This window comes from Saccostrea cucullata, unplaced genomic scaffold, assembly GCF_032062105.1.
Source record: "Saccostrea cucullata isolate Sc308-1 unplaced genomic scaffold, CSIRO_AGI_Scuc_v1 ctg450, whole genome shotgun sequence".
NCBI classification, from domain to species: Eukaryota; Metazoa; Mollusca; class Bivalvia; order Ostreida; family Ostreidae; genus Saccostrea; species Saccostrea cuccullata.
This window is the reverse complement of record NW_026924387.1, coordinates 159,198-176,591: the sequence shown is the minus strand read 5'-3', so window position 1 is coordinate 176,591 and position 17,394 is coordinate 159,198. Positions and strand designations below refer to the sequence as shown.

The 17,394-nt window shown below is 34.7% G+C and overlaps 1 protein-coding gene across 22 annotated transcripts in view; it reads right to left on the bottom strand.

The window, feature by feature from the left end:
* Positions 1–17,394, bottom strand: part of LOC134266323 (sorbin and SH3 domain-containing protein 1-like) — a 72,313-nt gene that overhangs the window by 11,527 nt on the left and 43,392 nt on the right. For 13 of the 22 annotated variants that reach the window (XM_062748542.1, XM_062748543.1, XM_062748544.1 and 10 more), the window contains 10 exons: positions 16,861–16,923; positions 16,215–16,268; positions 15,275–15,433; positions 14,895–14,994; positions 13,721–13,768; positions 12,576–12,690; positions 11,261–11,347; positions 9,872–9,921; positions 5,283–5,428; positions 371–655 (listed from right to left, as the gene is read on the bottom strand). In XM_062748542.1, the coding sequence (XP_062604526.1) occupies positions 371–655; positions 5,283–5,428; positions 9,872–9,921; positions 11,261–11,347; positions 12,576–12,690; positions 13,721–13,768; positions 14,895–14,994; positions 15,275–15,433; positions 16,215–16,268; positions 16,861–16,923 (1,107 nt within the window). Of the gene's footprint in view, positions 1–65; positions 108–370; positions 656–5,282; positions 5,429–9,871; positions 9,922–11,260; positions 11,348–12,575; positions 12,691–13,720; positions 13,769–14,894; positions 14,995–15,274; positions 15,437–16,214; positions 16,269–16,860; positions 16,924–17,394 lie in introns of all 22 variants that reach the window. The other 9 variants (XM_062748556.1, XM_062748557.1, XM_062748559.1 and 6 more) reach the window with 6 other exon arrangements.

Below are 17,394 nucleotides of genomic sequence, written 5' to 3'. Positions count from 1 at the left end.
CTTGGCAGATATGTTTGATAATACTTTGGTCTGATACTTCATGCTCACATGATTCTCATACTCACCCTTCTCAAACTCTTTCAGAAAAGCAAACTCCTCATCAATGGCTGATGATATAAAAAGTAACACAATTTAAACGTCTGGGGGAAAGCCTATCACTTGGAGCACATATAACTTTAGTTTTAGACATAAGTTTTCATTAAACACCTAGCGACAAAATATGAGTAGACCCTTTTAATGCCAAAACCATCAAAAGTATATAAAATGTGTGAGGAGCAAGCCATCTACGCATTGTGAGACCAGAGGTAAAAACACTCCAAAAAATTTCTACAAAGAGGCATTAGGCTCTTGCCCAGCACACAAGCAATACCTCCATTGGATTTGATTGGGGAAGGACTTGTGACCCCTAGCTGTTCGGCGGCTGACAGACTACTACGTTGCCGTGGCAACTTGAACTTGTACCCTCCTATTGTGATAGGGTGCTTCCGGATGGGAGGGGCAGGGGCCCCGTTTATGGAGGCATAAGCAGGGTGGTTATTGACCCTGACAACAACTGGTTCATAGACATTGTGGAAATGGGGGATGAGCAGCTGAGGTGATTGAGGGGAAGGAGGGACTTTTGGAGGCACGGTCTGGTCCTGTCCTGCTTTCTTTTCTATTTCAAAAAACATGCAATCAAAATCAAAAATGAGAAAGAAAGCATGCAATACAAGGTATGATAAACAATTTGAAAAACAAAACTAAATTTATCTGAAATTTAAAAATGAAATTTTAGCCTGATTTTGTCATCTCAATTTTATCCTCCCAAATAACCTACTAATGGGTTAAATTATTAAATGACCACAATTAAGATTGATTTTTTTTTTCTGGAATGCTCTCAACTAAATTCTACATTAATCACACCATGCAAGAGCAGACAATGATGAGAGAGATTGTAGGAAGAAGAACAAAAGCAGAAAAAGGGTCACATGCAAAGCTGGGGAAGTGGATGAAGAATTTAATAATGACCTGCAATAGCCATGCTCCGCATCGGATCTTGTGATCTTCCAAATGACCTTGGGAGAGTTCCACCACCATTGTTGGATTCTTGAACTGTGGGAGCTTTTCTTCGAGGTGCAGCAATTGTGTGGTAATATCGGTCTGGCATAGACTGTTGTAGAAATCCCCTTTTGAGAACTATTGGTGATTTCTTTTTTATGGGCATGTTTTGTCTTGTTAAATCTCTATCTACTCTTTCAGTTTTGGAGGACACAGCCAATTTCAAAGGTTTCTTGACCAAAACAAATCTTTTTACTTTTTCTTCCACCCTAGTAATGTTAGGTTTAGATACATCAGCTCTTGTCATTTCCTCCTGTGAATTCCAACTTTGTTGTGGTACACTAAAATTGTCTTCAAAATAGCCCTCCCTATTTTCAGATTTTATGGCATTCTGTGGTAATTGACTAATCAGTTTAAATTTGCCACCAGTCTGATCAAACTGAAGCCTGCTTCTCTTGCCCTCCTCTTTCCGTTCATGGAACAACTCCCTTAAACTTTTAACCTTACTAGCGCTTCCTTCCATTGTGGCTTCATTTGGGGTACCTTTGTTCAAACTCAACTGTGACTTGGAAGATCTAGGTCTCAGTGGTGTTTGATCAGTTTTCTCCTCAGGGACAGACTTTGCTCTAGGTTCTATTTTACCAGCCCCTGAAAATTTTACAGTATTTGTACCTTTTGTCACATCAGGCAGATTTTCATCTGACTCTTCATCACTGTGTTTGACAATAAAAGTTCCAGCACTTTCATCAGAACCTACACTCTCAGATTCATCTGAGGTGTCAATATGGTGCTGTGAAACACCAGTTCTTAGTCCTGTATATAAATTATTACCAGCATCTGAACTACTATGAAACGATGAGTAAGACCTTTCTTGGTCACTGTCTATCAGCTCTAGTCTTTCATTACTTCTTGAGTGCTCAAGAACATCTTCCAAATATTTCTCCATCATTGGCTGCCTGTCTACTTGAGGTTTTACACCAAACTTACTTTGACTGAATTCATTGTTTTCTGCCAGGGCTCTCAGATCCCTGACATGAAACTTCACACCAGGACCACCAATTGGTCGAGGATGTTGAGATGTAAATGCAGATTTGGAAGTAAGCACTCCATTATCTGGAGATTCTTTTATTTCTTTATTTACAGAATGAAATCTCATTTTGATAGGATCTCTTTGCTGGTCATGAAACTGAGCATTTTTTTCACTGTTTTCAAACATCTGCACACAGTTCTTAACATCCTGAATGGGAGAGGAATCTACCCCTCTTCTAGAAAACACATTGTGAGTTAATGAAGTTTGACCTGGTAGCAAATTTTTTCTCGATTCATCAGTATATTCATTCCATGAAGCAGGATCTTCATTGACATACGTAGCCATTATCTTCCTTCCATGAATCACTGATAAAGGAGACACTGACAATTGTGCCTTCTGCTCCACATGAGGGCTGCCAAAGAAAGATTCTTTGGAGGAGTTAGTCCTGATCAGTGGATTATCAGGCTCAACCTCTTTCTGAGTGTTGGGGGCAGAAAACGATCTTATATGCAGAGACTCTAGTCCTTTCAAAGCTTTATTTTGCACTGGTTTATCCTCTACAAAAATTTCATATTTATTGTGGGGTTGTTCTCCAAACTGTGTACCAGGCAAAGATGTCTGAGAAGCTGGAATGGATGACTGGTCATTGATATAGAAATCTGTACCCTGCCAAGACTGCTGTCTTTTGGATTTGTTTGAATTGATGCTCTGATTAAAGTCATCATCAAAAAGTCGGAACTTTTCTGCTAAAGCTGCAAATTTCTTTTCTCGTCCCAGTGATCTTGTACCAGACATTTTTGTACCAGAGTCACTTTCAACAGAATCCTCTTTGCTGTATTTCATCTTCAGATCTTGAAGTGACTTCTGTTTCTGCATCAAACCTTTGTCAGCATTAGGATTCCAAGAAGCATGAGCATGCTCACTTTTCCTGCTGAAGAACTTTCTGTTTTTCTTAGCTTCATCCAATTCAAAGTACAGATCTTGCAGTTCCTCCTCCTCTGCTGAGTTACCAGTATGCCAGCTTTTTGGCCTCTTACTGGTTTTGAAGCTCTTGCTTCGTTTCTTTTCCAGCTCAGATATTCTCTCCAGAATTGAGTAATGTTTCTGGAGATTGAGAAATTTTTCAGACTTGCCACTAGAGTGCAGAAGCCCTGCAGTGTAAGACTGATAAGTATGAGGATCTAGTCTTGAAGACTTCTCACTGCAGAGGGAACTTTTTGCAGACAAGGAATGCCATTGCCTCTTTGAAGTTTCCTCTCTGGGTTCATATGGCTCAAAGGACATGATCTTTGACCATGGATCAGGCATTCTGTATGTTTCCTTGCTATTTGACTGAGGCTCTTGCATCTCCTCCTCTTCATATTCAAAATCCTCATCTTCCTCATCCTCATAACATGCTTCATTCTTTGCCTGATGTCTGGGTGAATCGGATGGAGTTCTGTTGGGAGAGGCATTAGGTTTAGATGACAATGTCTTGATGTCATCTTTAAGCTGAAGAATGTCTGATGCTGACTTTGAATCTCTGAAAACATCCACGATTTTCCTTGGTTGATTCCAGTCTCTTTCAGCCTTCTTCCTCCAGAACCAGTTTCTCCAACCTCTCCTGCTCCTTCTCCATATCCATTGAGGAGGACATGACATCGCTCCTCGGACTGTGAGGAAGCAGGTCGGGCCTCCTCCTCAGTTGAGGACTAGATCTTCCTAACTGTAAGTCTGAGGACTTTGGAGTTGAATGCATTTCTGGTCTGAACTTTTCCAAATCAGGTGCCCTTTGATTCCTTCTTGCAAGGTTTACAGTTCTCATATCCTTTGTCAATACAGACATTTCTTCACTCCACCATGCGTTTCCAAATCTTTGCTTCCCCTTGTATTTCTTGTGTGGTCAGTTTTATGTACGTGACAATGTTTGATAGCACTAGTCTCTATTCTATGTTAGTTCAGGGAAGACATGAGTTAGGATGATTATATGTGAGAGCACAGTTACTGAGCACAATGTGTCACTAATGCACACTATGACTATGCCTGGCCAGTCTGCAAGAGAAAAACAGTACAATCAATTATAGCAATCACTTCTTCAAAAGACAATACACTAATCAAGCTAACTAGGACTTTTTGCATATACATTTAATTTTGAAAAAAAGAAATTACGAATAGTTCTCGATTTTCAAATCCAAGGATATAATATTTCATTTTTCAATTTTATTTTATTTCAAAGATTCAAAATCTGGAATTTTTTAAAATTTATTTCATGAATTCACACAAGTGTTGAATTTTATGCATTAGTACAGCAAAGAAATGGCATTTGCCATTACAATTTATCTTTCAGGGTTTAATAACTTTATTAATTTCAGCCAGAAATAGCCAAAAAATGATCAAAATATTTAAGCTGTTGGCCTTGATGTAGTGTTGTGACAGGCACTAAATGATATGGCTGTTCAGACAGAGACAATGTGCACTAGTGAGACAGAGAACTGGTTACCATGACGATAACGTACACAGCCGAAAGCAAGACGACACACACAGAATGAAATGGAAATAAATGGGTGAGCTGACATTGAAAAGGATTATTCCTAGCCTAGGAAAAAAACATCCTGGAAATGATGTTCTGGCCAAGAGTCATTCCAGTGTCTGTACTAAAATATTAGTTGCAATGATTATGTAATAATGCAGATTAATTTTTTTTTACCCCTGCAATACATTGTACAATGTTATTTTAATATAATGAAGTGCTTTGAGATTGCTTATGAAGTGTGTAGCATGCATGCATTTTATTCATATAGTTTATTTCAATAAAAAAAACTTCAAATGAAATCATGCCGAAAATTTCAGGGAAATTTCATCCCACTCGTATTCCTAGAACTTATAATGAATTTAAAAAATCTCTGTTTAATTAATTTCTTCTAAGCAGCAGATATTGATTCCTCGCTGGCACTTGTTTTTCTCGAGATTTTATGGAAAACCAGTTATTCAGATTAGCCCTTTATATCTAGAATCTGCTTTGTCATCAACTTTTAAAACAGATTAATCAGCTCTGGCAAAACAAGGCTGTGATCAGGTAAAAGTAAAAAAAACAGGTTTCAAGGTGAAAAATTATAACCATGTGGACAGGTTCAGCAAAAACATTTAAAAGACTCAGAGGTGAGGTGAAATGAGGAGAGAGAACCAGTCAAACAGTAAGCCACCAGATTATAGCCATAGAAGGGAGAGAACTCACTTGAGGGTTTCTCTGGGGCAGGCATGTGCAGACCCTTGATGGGGATGTCCCCTCCTTTCTGGACACGCTTGTAGGCAGCATCTTTGTCATCCTCACCCTCATCCTTCAGATTAAGAGGGGTGGATCCTTGTTTCTTTCCCTCTGTGCTGTAACAGAAATAGGACAATGTTACTTTTATATATTCTACCAATGATGAAAGTACAGTATAAAATGCTGAATATTGAAAATATTACAGAGTGAAAGTTTTAGACCCTGTGTTTTCTAGATACAGCTATGGTGACCATGCAAGTAAAAAAATATTACCATAAAACATCAGATGAAGCCATGTTAAATGAAGTAATGTATTCCTTTAACACCCCTTGCTCATTTGACAACTAGTCTTAGTTGACTGACAAAATCCAAACCCAGTATTCCCAATCAGGCTTATCTTTACTTATCAGGGTATTACCATAATTCTTTTCATCACCTCAGATTAATATTCATGAAGATCAGTCTTTGTAGAAAATTTACTGATCTGACCTCATGATACCCACTCAATAAACTCTCACCTGTGTCCCCGTAGTGTTCATAACACTGTCAATTTATTGTTAAAACATTTGAAAAATCTGTTTGTTTTCAACAATTTTGCATACATATTTTTTTACAACAATGTTCTCTCTGCTCAAATTTCTGTTGATCATGAAACAAAATATGTACAGTTAAGTAGAATCACATTTCCTTGTTCTATTGCCAGAGCAATCAACCCTGCTCCCAAGATATCAATTTGTAAGATTATTAGGATCTCACTATATGAAATATTCAGTTTTCATCAATATGATACGGAGAGTGTATTGCCAATCTCCTGTTTATAATCCATGTTCTAATATAACCTCTCTGCAATGCAGATAACATGAAACTGTGCAGTTGGTTAACCAAATCATTCCAAATATTTCCCATATCAGACATTTACATGGAACAATGCTGAGCAATGCATACCTGGTCATATCTCATCTCCATAAAGCATCAGAATCATAGTTAATTAGTGCTGGTTAATGACTATTTCAGAAGTTTATACAGTACAATCTTGTTATCTCAAACTTGAAGGGACTTAGATCATGAAAATTATATCAAAACCTCAATGTATTGAAGGATTCAGCATGAGAGTTAAAAAAAATTAAAGTGGTTGCATCGTCTCAAGCCACGATCTGGAGTCCACATATAGCTCTCACCCACCCGTGGCTACTTGATCACAAAAAGTGTCGTAATCTTGAATATTTATGCCTCTCTATTGTGACGTCATACTCAGTCAGTGGCAAGTTTTGTTTCCATCGCAATTGAAATCAATAATTGACATCAACAGTATACAAGAAATATTTCCTTTACTGCGATTGGATATTGAAAGGTCGGATAAAGTTCCGACTATGCTTTACACGCATTGGTCAATATTTTAATGAGCTACGATGAAATCTCTCCTCGTTCAACCATGGCCAGAATGGGAGAGGATCATACCTTTTGGCCTTGGTTTGCGACAATGAAGTGGTTGGGACTGCCAATGAACTTCAACATGTCCCTGGTATTTTAGATATCAGGGTTCAAGAGCTATAGTTTCCCCTAAAGGAAGAACTATTTACAGTACATTACAGTATGAAAATTAAAACGGCATTGGTTTAACTTAGATATTGGCTTGTTGAGACAACAGTTATGTTAGGGTCAGCCTAACAAGGTGTCTGATTGTCCTTATGTAGGAAATGTGTGGGAGGAAACATTTATACACAGGGTACTCCTGGAATCCTATCACCCCAATACAACCACTCACACTGGGTGAAATGACTGAACAACTGGTGGGTTGCTAGTCAGATGTGACCTATATTCATAATGCTCAGCTTTACAACAGGTGGATGATAGGTTTTGGTTAAGGTAGCTTTGAATTAGATTGTTTTTAAATTGCATATACTGTTTCTACCCACTCAGGACACACCCATTTTTATTTCTCTCATGTTGTGTCAATTACACTGCAGAAATAAGTGCACATATTAATTATATAATTTTATTGCTGTATAATCATTTAATTATGTAAATCAACCAAATTTTCACAGCTCTTTTTTTTTGCAAGATTGCTTTTGCTACATGTATTTTTAAGTCATAGAGAATTTTTCACAAATTTTGGTTATTGCTTGCATGTTTACAGTATTGCAGATAAATATGGGTGCATGTGTTGCACATAAAAGAAATCTTCCAAGTAAGAACACTGTGTATCAGGGGAGCTGATGACAACATCAAACACTTAATAACTCAGATAATGGATGAATCTGTCATCTTGACTGCAGTTGACACTCCAGGCCATAAAAAGTAACACCTAACATACTTTAAATGTCCAACATATACTTATTATTCTAACCACATCCTTCATTAAGTATAAAAGTGTGGAAACGCATGGAATATGGGTGCATGTCATTAAACACTTTGTATTATAGGTTACCTCATAAAATAAAAATTCCAGGAACTGTTAATCAAAATGTGAGTAATGGCATGGAAAACTATAAATGTAACCACTTAATGAATTATGGAAAACTGTCCCATTGTGTTACATTGTAAAGGTCACATCTTGATTAAATGAGAAAGGGAACCTCTAGAGAAATCATTAGAGATTCCTAATTTTCAATGCTCTAGAACCTCTCCCCATGTTCACTGTAACCTCACTAATTGATTTACCAATAATCCTTTACACCTCACTGAATTACAAATAAATATATTAGGACACCATGCATTCTCCACTAAGAACTAGTGAGTGGGGGCTATCTAATAATTAAGGATTCCCAGTGGTGAACCCAGCCATGTGGCTGTGTTTACTCTAAAACAATCAAATTTTCTTGGCACGGTCCTGAGATTATTGACTTTGTCCAGCTACACTCACATAAAAGTTTTTGTGTGAATATTTGCCTTGTGTATTACATGTGACAGATTAAACATCCAGTATATCTGAAGGTTTGTTCGTTTTTGTGATAGACACCCATAAAACAACTAAAATCTGGTACACCGGTACAGTGTAATAAGCCCCAGAGCTTAGGCACTGCCCCAAACAAAAGAAAAACAGAATCAAAGTCAAATATCTCGGCTGATAATGCCTGTTTTAGCACTGATATTTCTGCTGAACTAATCTTTAAATGTTTAGCGCTATCCTATCTTTCTATGAAGGCTTTTTGTAAAGGCTTTGACACTTTAGTATAAGAAACTGATTCTATAGAAGTGTATCTCATTTTTAAATCGATGTACCTCGGTGACATAAATAACAGTACCCCCAAGTGTTGATAGCTGCATGCAAATCTTTTACAGTTATTATTGACAGATCAACATACTCTAAAAATCAATATGTATGACATTTTTGTCAAAATTGGGCTCATCTTGGAGCCAGCTGTCTTATCTCACCTTATGGGAACCCCCCCTTCAGGTAAAATACACCTTGCCCATACTCAGAAAAAATATTACTTTGATTGGAAAATTATGCTAAAAATTAACAATATTTTCTATCCCATATCTAGAAAAATAATATTGTCCATTCAAAAACTGACATTAAAAGATGCAATAAAACTTTCACAGAGAAGATGTGCATTGATTGTCAATAAAACCACCTACCCATACAGCTGTTCAATTAATTTCATCATATTGATGCAGGTGTATGACACATATGAAATCCTACTCTGAATCAAAATTCCATTAAAATGCCTTTGGAACCAGAATACACACAAAACCTTTAAATTTCCTCCCAGCTTACATGTGCACACTTTCACAATTTATCACAAAAAACACAAACGGTCCATAAAGATGCCCTAATGGCTGAATCCTCATTGAACATTTCTATGGGAAGATTACGTCCTTCATTTTAGTTTCATTCATCCTGATTAAGCTGTTATCCATGTATTGTACCTGGTCGGCTCAGAGAGCACCCATGTGTAACTCATTCAAACCACTGACTGCCCTCAACACAGCAAAGCGTAATCTACCTAGGGGCAGACAACTCCGACCTAGACACATCTATTATTGTAAGGAGGTGTAATACCTATCTATGTCAGGTGTCAAAAGACCCTTTGAATCGTCTAATTAGACCATAAAAATCACAATTTACTAGACCTTTTTAAACTTTTGCCACCCTACCGAGTTTATTTTACCCTGAATAGTTTTGTTTACAAACTTAACAGGACTATACATAACTCAGATAACATCATTTTGTCCCATCTTCTCAATGAACTCTTCCTCAGGTAAGGAATCTAACGTTAATTGTAACACCCACCAATCGTAAACAAACCTACCATTATCTACTCCATTCAGTAAGATCATAAAAAAACTGTTCAGTCCCATAACCATATGTCACCTTCTTTGAAATACAAGGTCTAAATGAAGTTTTTCAAGGAATTCTTGTCATTATAATCTTGTCATTTGCACTTTAGTTTTAGTTTTGCGAGGAGTTTCAGAGGGCCTTAATTCAAATCTCCTGATAAATCAGATATAATGTATCATATACCACTAATTTTTCAGTATATGGCTTTATCTGGCTTGTGGAATTTTTTATGAAACCAAATCATTTATGCTATAGTATGTCTAGATATACTTACTATCTACTGAATTGCCCTGGTTTCTCTATGGGTGGATTGTGGACAATACCCTACAAAAAAATATACAATTTATTGGCATATATTTATATATTTTGAAGAATTCATTGTAAAAAGCTGTAAGAAATCTAAACCATCCCAAGAATCTATATTTTAATGAAATACTCTCACATGTTCATAAGGATATATGTATGCACATGCAAAATTACTATTTTTATTTCCTATTACATATGTATTACCTTTCTATTTTGATCTAACTTGAAGTTCACTTCTTTTAAATGTAGATTTGTACTACTATAAAGCAAAAACATATCAAAAATACAAGCTAGCTACTTTTTTCCTAAAAATTCAAGAGAAAAAATCTACTTGAAAGAGAGCAAAAGAAACTTTAAATTAAAACTTGGTCTTTTAACATTCACAGATAACTGATTTAATCAAGTCCATGCAGTGCAGATTTTGGAAGAAAAAATTATCTTAAGACGAATAAAAATTTAAGTGACTACCATAAATATATTGATTAATATTCTGAATAAATTCTTCTTCTAATTAACCTTTTGGATAAATATATATAATGGGCATACTTGATTATGTTAAGCCTTTAATAAGTTGCATTTACATTCACATACATAGATATGAAGTAAAATAATGCCTATGTTTAATAGAGTTAGGTATGATTTACATTGAACTTCATGTAATACATAATGTCAATAAAGATTTTAGAGATTCTTCCATTTGCCGACTATACCAATATAAGATGAAAACCAACTACATAAGACTGGCTACAGATTGTGCCTACAAAGCTGATACAAGCCATCTTTGTGCTGCAATATCATAAAGATTTAAATGAGGAGCCATATTATAATACTGTATATGAAAACAATAATATCATGCACTGAGTGGGGGGTGAGAAAAGATCCATTTAAAAAAAATCTTATTATCTTATCCTGTTGATTCTCATATTAAACAAACAAATCAATTTGTATTACACAGCTGATAACAGTCAACAAAAACTGGATTAGACAAGATGCAGATTATTAATAATTTGGTCTAGGTTAGAGATTCCAGTTAACCATTATGAAACAAAAAGTCAATATGGTAGGACAACAAAAAAAACATCACCTCCTTACCCAATCTATTAAAAAAAAATTAAAATGTGAAAATGGGAGAAAACAAATATTAAAAGGGTCAGTGTGCAATTAACAACATTGATTAATTGGTTCTATACCACAGGATTTCCACAACAGTAAGAGTAATGTGAGTGTGTGAAAAAAAATGCAATAAAAAAAAAAGAAAAAGCAGAAAAAATGAAAAGCTTTCCTGCACACCTACAGGCTTTGGTCACATGACACACCTCTGGCCGATTTTTGGGTATATTTTTTATTTTTTTTTTACCTTTTCCTCTCGTTCCTGTCGACACTTATGCTCAAAGGTAGCGAAGGGGCTACTAGTGGATTTAGACCTTATCCTTCCCGTGGTACTCTATAGGACAATAACAAAGACACATTTCACTCTCATTAACTTTTTCACACAATGTGTTCACACACTGCCTTGTTCACAGCCTAGCGCTGACAGGGAGTGAACATCAGTGTTAAAAAATCACCTCTAACAAGCATTAGATATTCCCTAATTAGTAAACACCATCTGCCTCTCTCTCCATCCCCCAATTAACACACTTTGATCGGAATGTAAATATCTACCTGAATACAAAAGCAGTCACACATGCAAATATTGATTACTATATTAATTTTTCAACTTTGGAATCAATGGGATAACTGATCTGGCACCCACCATGAGACTTACCTAGGCAACAAAGACAGTTTTAATGGACTAGGTAAATCCTAAGCTAACACTAATGAAATCCTAACGCTGTACCTTCCTAGCTGTACTGTCACAGAGTTATCTTCCCTTACTATAGAGGTTTGCAAAGGTCACCAGATAACAAATCAAAAAGTCAACGACTGTGGACTCCCGCAATGTGAACCTGTAGTATCTATAATTCAGGGATTTCCCACACCAGTGAACCCTTCTAGAAATCTAAGAACATCCTGGGGGTCACATAACCAATTAAATGTTTACCTGTTCTCCCTTGGAAGGCCTCAGCTTTTCCCACCTGTGTTATGCAGCATCTCAGAATCAATATTTAGCCAGGTAAAAGATCAATAACAATCAGGGAAAAATGGAAGATGCACAGCTAAACCCTGAAGCTTCTCCAACACAAGGAAAATCAGCTGAATGAGTGTATATTTCTTCCATTTTTTATGACCAAAGGACATTATTTATTTCCTTTTTGATGTCATTTTTACCTACGTTTTTACCAATCATGCATAAACTCGACTTGTTTATCCCAAAGGAAACAAAAGGATCAAAGTACCCTTTAATGAAAGAGTATGAGGGCTAAGGTAGACTTTTAAATGCTATCATAGTAAACAAACCAACATGCACCAAAATGCAATGACAAATTTACATGCTGCTTATCAAACAAGAGAGCATTCACCATTGTCATTATTCAATAAGGAAGAAATTCAAGAAAAATTTCACACAATACAATCCTATGAAAACTTATCCATGCCAAAGAAAACTGACTCAATACACAGAATAATACTATTTTAATCAATATTTGCATTCTCTGATTTCATAACGGAAGAAAAATTATACACGATACAAAAAAACGGACTTTGCCATGTTATGAAAATCAAGGCCTACTTACCACTTTGCTCTCTTGGAAAGCGATGGATGAGAACCCTGGTTCGTAGTCTACAATACTGCGTGGTTGATTCCGATAAACCTCAATCTTAGATCGAACGTGTGGCGGTGACCACTCACTATTGAGATGAATAAAAAAACAGAAATCAATTCGTAACTCACTACTGCAAACAGTTACCTGTATTAAAATAAATATCTAATTTTTTTTCTCTCCATACATCAAAGTCTCAAAAACTGAAGCATCTGTTACCACAGATTATTCTTTAAGGTCTGTATTAAACTTCAAGAGGTGTGTGTATGATCAATCAAGAAATGCACAGTCACAAAATAGAAAGTCAACAAAGTCTCGCCCACTTCCGATTACAGTGCAGCTCGTGGACAAATTTGTAAATCTCTCGAGATTAGTGGCATAAAAAAAAATTGTCAAACAAACAAAATGTAAAACAACAAAGAAAGCTGGGTGTGTGGAGGTTAGTGAAATATAGGTTATAAAATGAAGTGATCAATGTGAAACTTCAACAATAGCCAAGGTACGCATTGAGTGTCCCGTGCAACTTTTTCTTCCCACGTTTTATGGATAATTTTGGGTGTCACCTAATTTTTGGAGTTAATAATCTGGGCGGGGCCTTCAGAGTCATGATTTGAATTGAACAGATTCAGGAATACATGTATAATGAATGCAGTTTATACCCTCTCACCCTTATCTATCAAAATTCCTGTTCAGTTTTGTATCCCTTAGTTGGACTATAATCATGTGATACTGTATGAGGCAAGTCATTCAACTAATAAGGCATTGAAATTTTGTGTTTATAGAATATTCAAGAGATCAAAATCAATGACAATATACATGTACATCTAAATGAAATGTACAATGTCACATGTTTTTACAAAATGAGAATAGGAACAGGTACTTATGTATACTGTATATATACAAAAAAATAAAATAATTTGGACAAACAAAAAATGAATTTATGATTAGAAAATAAGAAATGATGAGTAAAAAAAATACATAACATATGTAATTCATTAACAATTTTAAAGAAATAAAATCTAAATAAATAACTGGGGTTTGGGGTAAAAATAAAAATGGGATAATTTTGTTTACTGTATAAACAATACAACTGAGGTTAGAAACATGTAGAAACATACTCCAAATATTTGATGAAATCTTGCAAGTCTTTAGGCATTTCATAGTCTCTGAAAAGTGGAATGAAAATAAGCACACATATACATATGTATGACCGATCAGTTAAACTGTAATTTAATATTTTGGTTTGAAATTAAATTTTTTCATTAAATTAAATATTCTTCTTATATCTTCTCTTCAAATATTTATATTATTTTTTTAAAGTGAACATTTATAAAATAGAAATACAAGTACCGGTATATACAAAATAATTTTTTTGATATTTCTTGTCATGCCAGTATAAGAGATACACAGGATGTAAAGTATGGTATATTTCTCTAGCCTATTTTGGTCTCCATGCTTTTGAGTTAATTCCCTTTGAATACAAGACATTTTTTGTTTTGTTTTATGTGCGTTGTGATATATGAATTTGATGACATACAGTTAGATGCATGTTAAAGCCACAAGACAAGATCACACTACTTTTAAAATCGCCTTCACAACCAAATTAATAATCACACGGGTTTTAAAAATGACACTACCTATGGAAGTCATGCTTTCGCTTCCAACTTTGCCTATAGGAACTGCAAACAAGTTCAAATTCTTCATGCCACAAAATCTAATTTTAGACACTTTCAAAACACATCTGACATTTTGGGTTGTCATATCACAATTGTTTTACACTTAAATGTTAACATAATGCACATACTTAAAACATCTTTTTTACTTAATACATCATGCTGTATATATTAAACTGTTGCAAAGAAATAATTATTTTCTAAAGAGACTTTTGCTTGGGATGAAACCACTAGCATTAACATTATACTTTTAAGTGGACACTAAAAGGATAAAAAGAATGGTCAATAGAAAGTGTTACATGTATGAGTAACCAGTAAATTGGCCACTAGAAACTACACATATAGAGAGGGAGGGATGGCATTGAATGGGGGTGCCACTACTTACGGCAGGCTAAAATAACGGAAGCATCCAGCAAATAAAACCAAAATCATGTGCCATAAAGAAATTAAAACAAAGCAAAACAATTCAGGAAATTTGCACAAATTTAATTATCAAACCACATCAGGACTCTCAAAAAATATTTAACAATCAAAATTTTTTTTTTTTTTTGTAATTACACTATTCAAAACAATTCTCACAGAATGCACCCAATATGCCAAGGAAGATAAATCCACTTACATTGAGCGAGGTTCTCTGCTCTTGACGTCAGACAAACTTTTTGTTCTTTGTTTTAATCTGTGGCTGAGTTCAGGTTCAGATCTATATCCAGCATCTACATCTAAAAGTTTAATAAAATAGTGTAAATAATTCTTATGAAATTTTTGGCACCAAGTAATCTTCAAAAAAAGTTTACCAATTAATTTAGTCTACTATAATCAACTCAAACAACATATAATGAAATGCACAAAACAATAGTTTTGTTTTTAAAAAAAGACCCATGAAATTATTTTTTTTCCAAACATAAAATATATTACTATAGAAAATGTGACCTGCTTGTGTGAGTCATGATTGGTTTACTTATAGTACATTATATATATTGATAATACTGTAAAATTTACCATGTTTAGGTTTCCCAGAAAATGTGTCCCTCTTCTGTTCAAATGACTTCTTGGCTTCGGCAACAGAGGGGGACTTTGCTGGGGGTGTTGAGGACTTTGGTAGGGTGGCCGAGCTTGTGAATTTGGATGGGAGTTCATAACTTGGGCGGTAGGGATTCTCTTCTGTAATAAAGGAAAAGAAACATTTAATATGCATAGTTACTCACAATTTAAATTTTTGTTTCTGTGTATAGAAATCTAAAAATCAAAATCAAAACTTGGAAAACTAAATATCTCAAAAACTGGTATGTACAGATGACAATTAAGCACTTTAATTTCCATGTCAATTAATGTTAAGATTAATCGATACAAGACTTTATTTTATACAGTTTAACCACAAAACCCTATTAGCATAATGTAGGAATGGAAACAGCAAGACATTAACATTTATATGCAGTACAACATGTGCATTAATTTCCAAATGTGCAATTTGTGTCTTCCATTACTTTGGGATGAAATAAGAGTGCAATCTTGTCTATCTGAATAATAAAATGGAGTCCATATGACTGAAAACAGCTGGGATATTAGTCATCAAAATCCTGTAAGCTGAATATGTATATAAAAAAGATAATTTTACTTTGCCTGCTTTAGAAAGGTAAACCCCATATCAAAACTGGTTTAAAACTATGTTGCTACTTAAATGAGGTGCATGTTATGAAGTGATCTCAAGTCCCAGCATTTTTTTTTTTTTAAGTGAGGGGGAAGTGAGAATTAAAGCAATATCTGACAAGAAAAAGACTAAATATGGAAAGATTTATGCATATGAAAATTACCTATTTACCAAGCTATATCTACATTTATAAATGACCTCATTTTTGTTAAGATTAGTTTGTTTACTTTTCTTTCTAAAATTGTTAGTATTCTGTTAATATTTCTGAATGACATCATGCACAAAACTTACTAGTAATTGTTTCCAGCTCTTTTACAACAAGTTTAGGACTAGTGGGTTCTGGATCTAAAATAATTCGTAGGTAAATGATAACATGCAAAAATATTGAAACATGACAGGCATGGGGCTCAAAAAACGGAAGACTGAAAACAGGTAAATTATAAGTACAGGTGAGAGGGGAACACAAAGAAAAGGAATAGACACCTCAATCTCTGTATGATATATAGATGATTATGATATGACCTCTCGGTTAAAAGCAATTTGGAATCATGCAAATTTTTGTCTTAAAAATTCATCAATATTTGAAATTCTTGGTCTCTTAATTTTCCTTCATAGTTTACAATGATTTGTAATGATTTTCCATTTCTAGCTATATAGTTCTGTATTGAATGATTCAATCTGATAGGAAGTCAATATTCAAAATTTGTATTTGTTTGTTAGAAAACAGTATGATTGATAATGCAATAAAAGTTCATTGTTTTTGTTGTAAATCTTGCAAACACAAAAGCCAATCCATTTAAAGGTCAATAGCATTAACAAAATAACTTGTACAAGACAACATTCCACTTTGATAAGTATATATAATTTACTACAGGAATCAGTACATGGGATGTCTAGCATCACTCAGGTAGATAATTCAGGTAGCAGGCTCATTTACCTTTTGGTTTCGGTGTTTCCTTTTCCACTGGGAACTTGTAGGTTGGTGTATAGGTGTTTGAATCTGAAAAAAGACAAAACAAATATGGTCTTAAATATTCATTAAATCAATAAATGAAATGATTTCAATAACATTGTTTTAGCAACAAAACAGAAACAAGATGATTCGTTTTAACATTCTACGTACTACAGGCATTCCACCAAAAAAAGTAAAAAGTTAACAACTAAAATCAAATACACTACATCATAATTAATACTAAAAAAAATTCTCACCAGATCCGAAAATATTTTTGACTTCAGAAAGCATGGGAGGAAAATAAAAATTTAAAATTGAAATGCTCACATTGTTACAATAACAATGACAGGGCTCAAAGTCTGACTCTGTCATGCAAATTGTGTAAATTAAATGACATTTATAAACAGATGCTGTTAGGGTAAAACAATTCCATCAATTTATTAAAACATGCAGTGATTCACAACTATTACATAACGCACTTACAAACAGACAATCAATTTACTAATTTAAGTATTAATT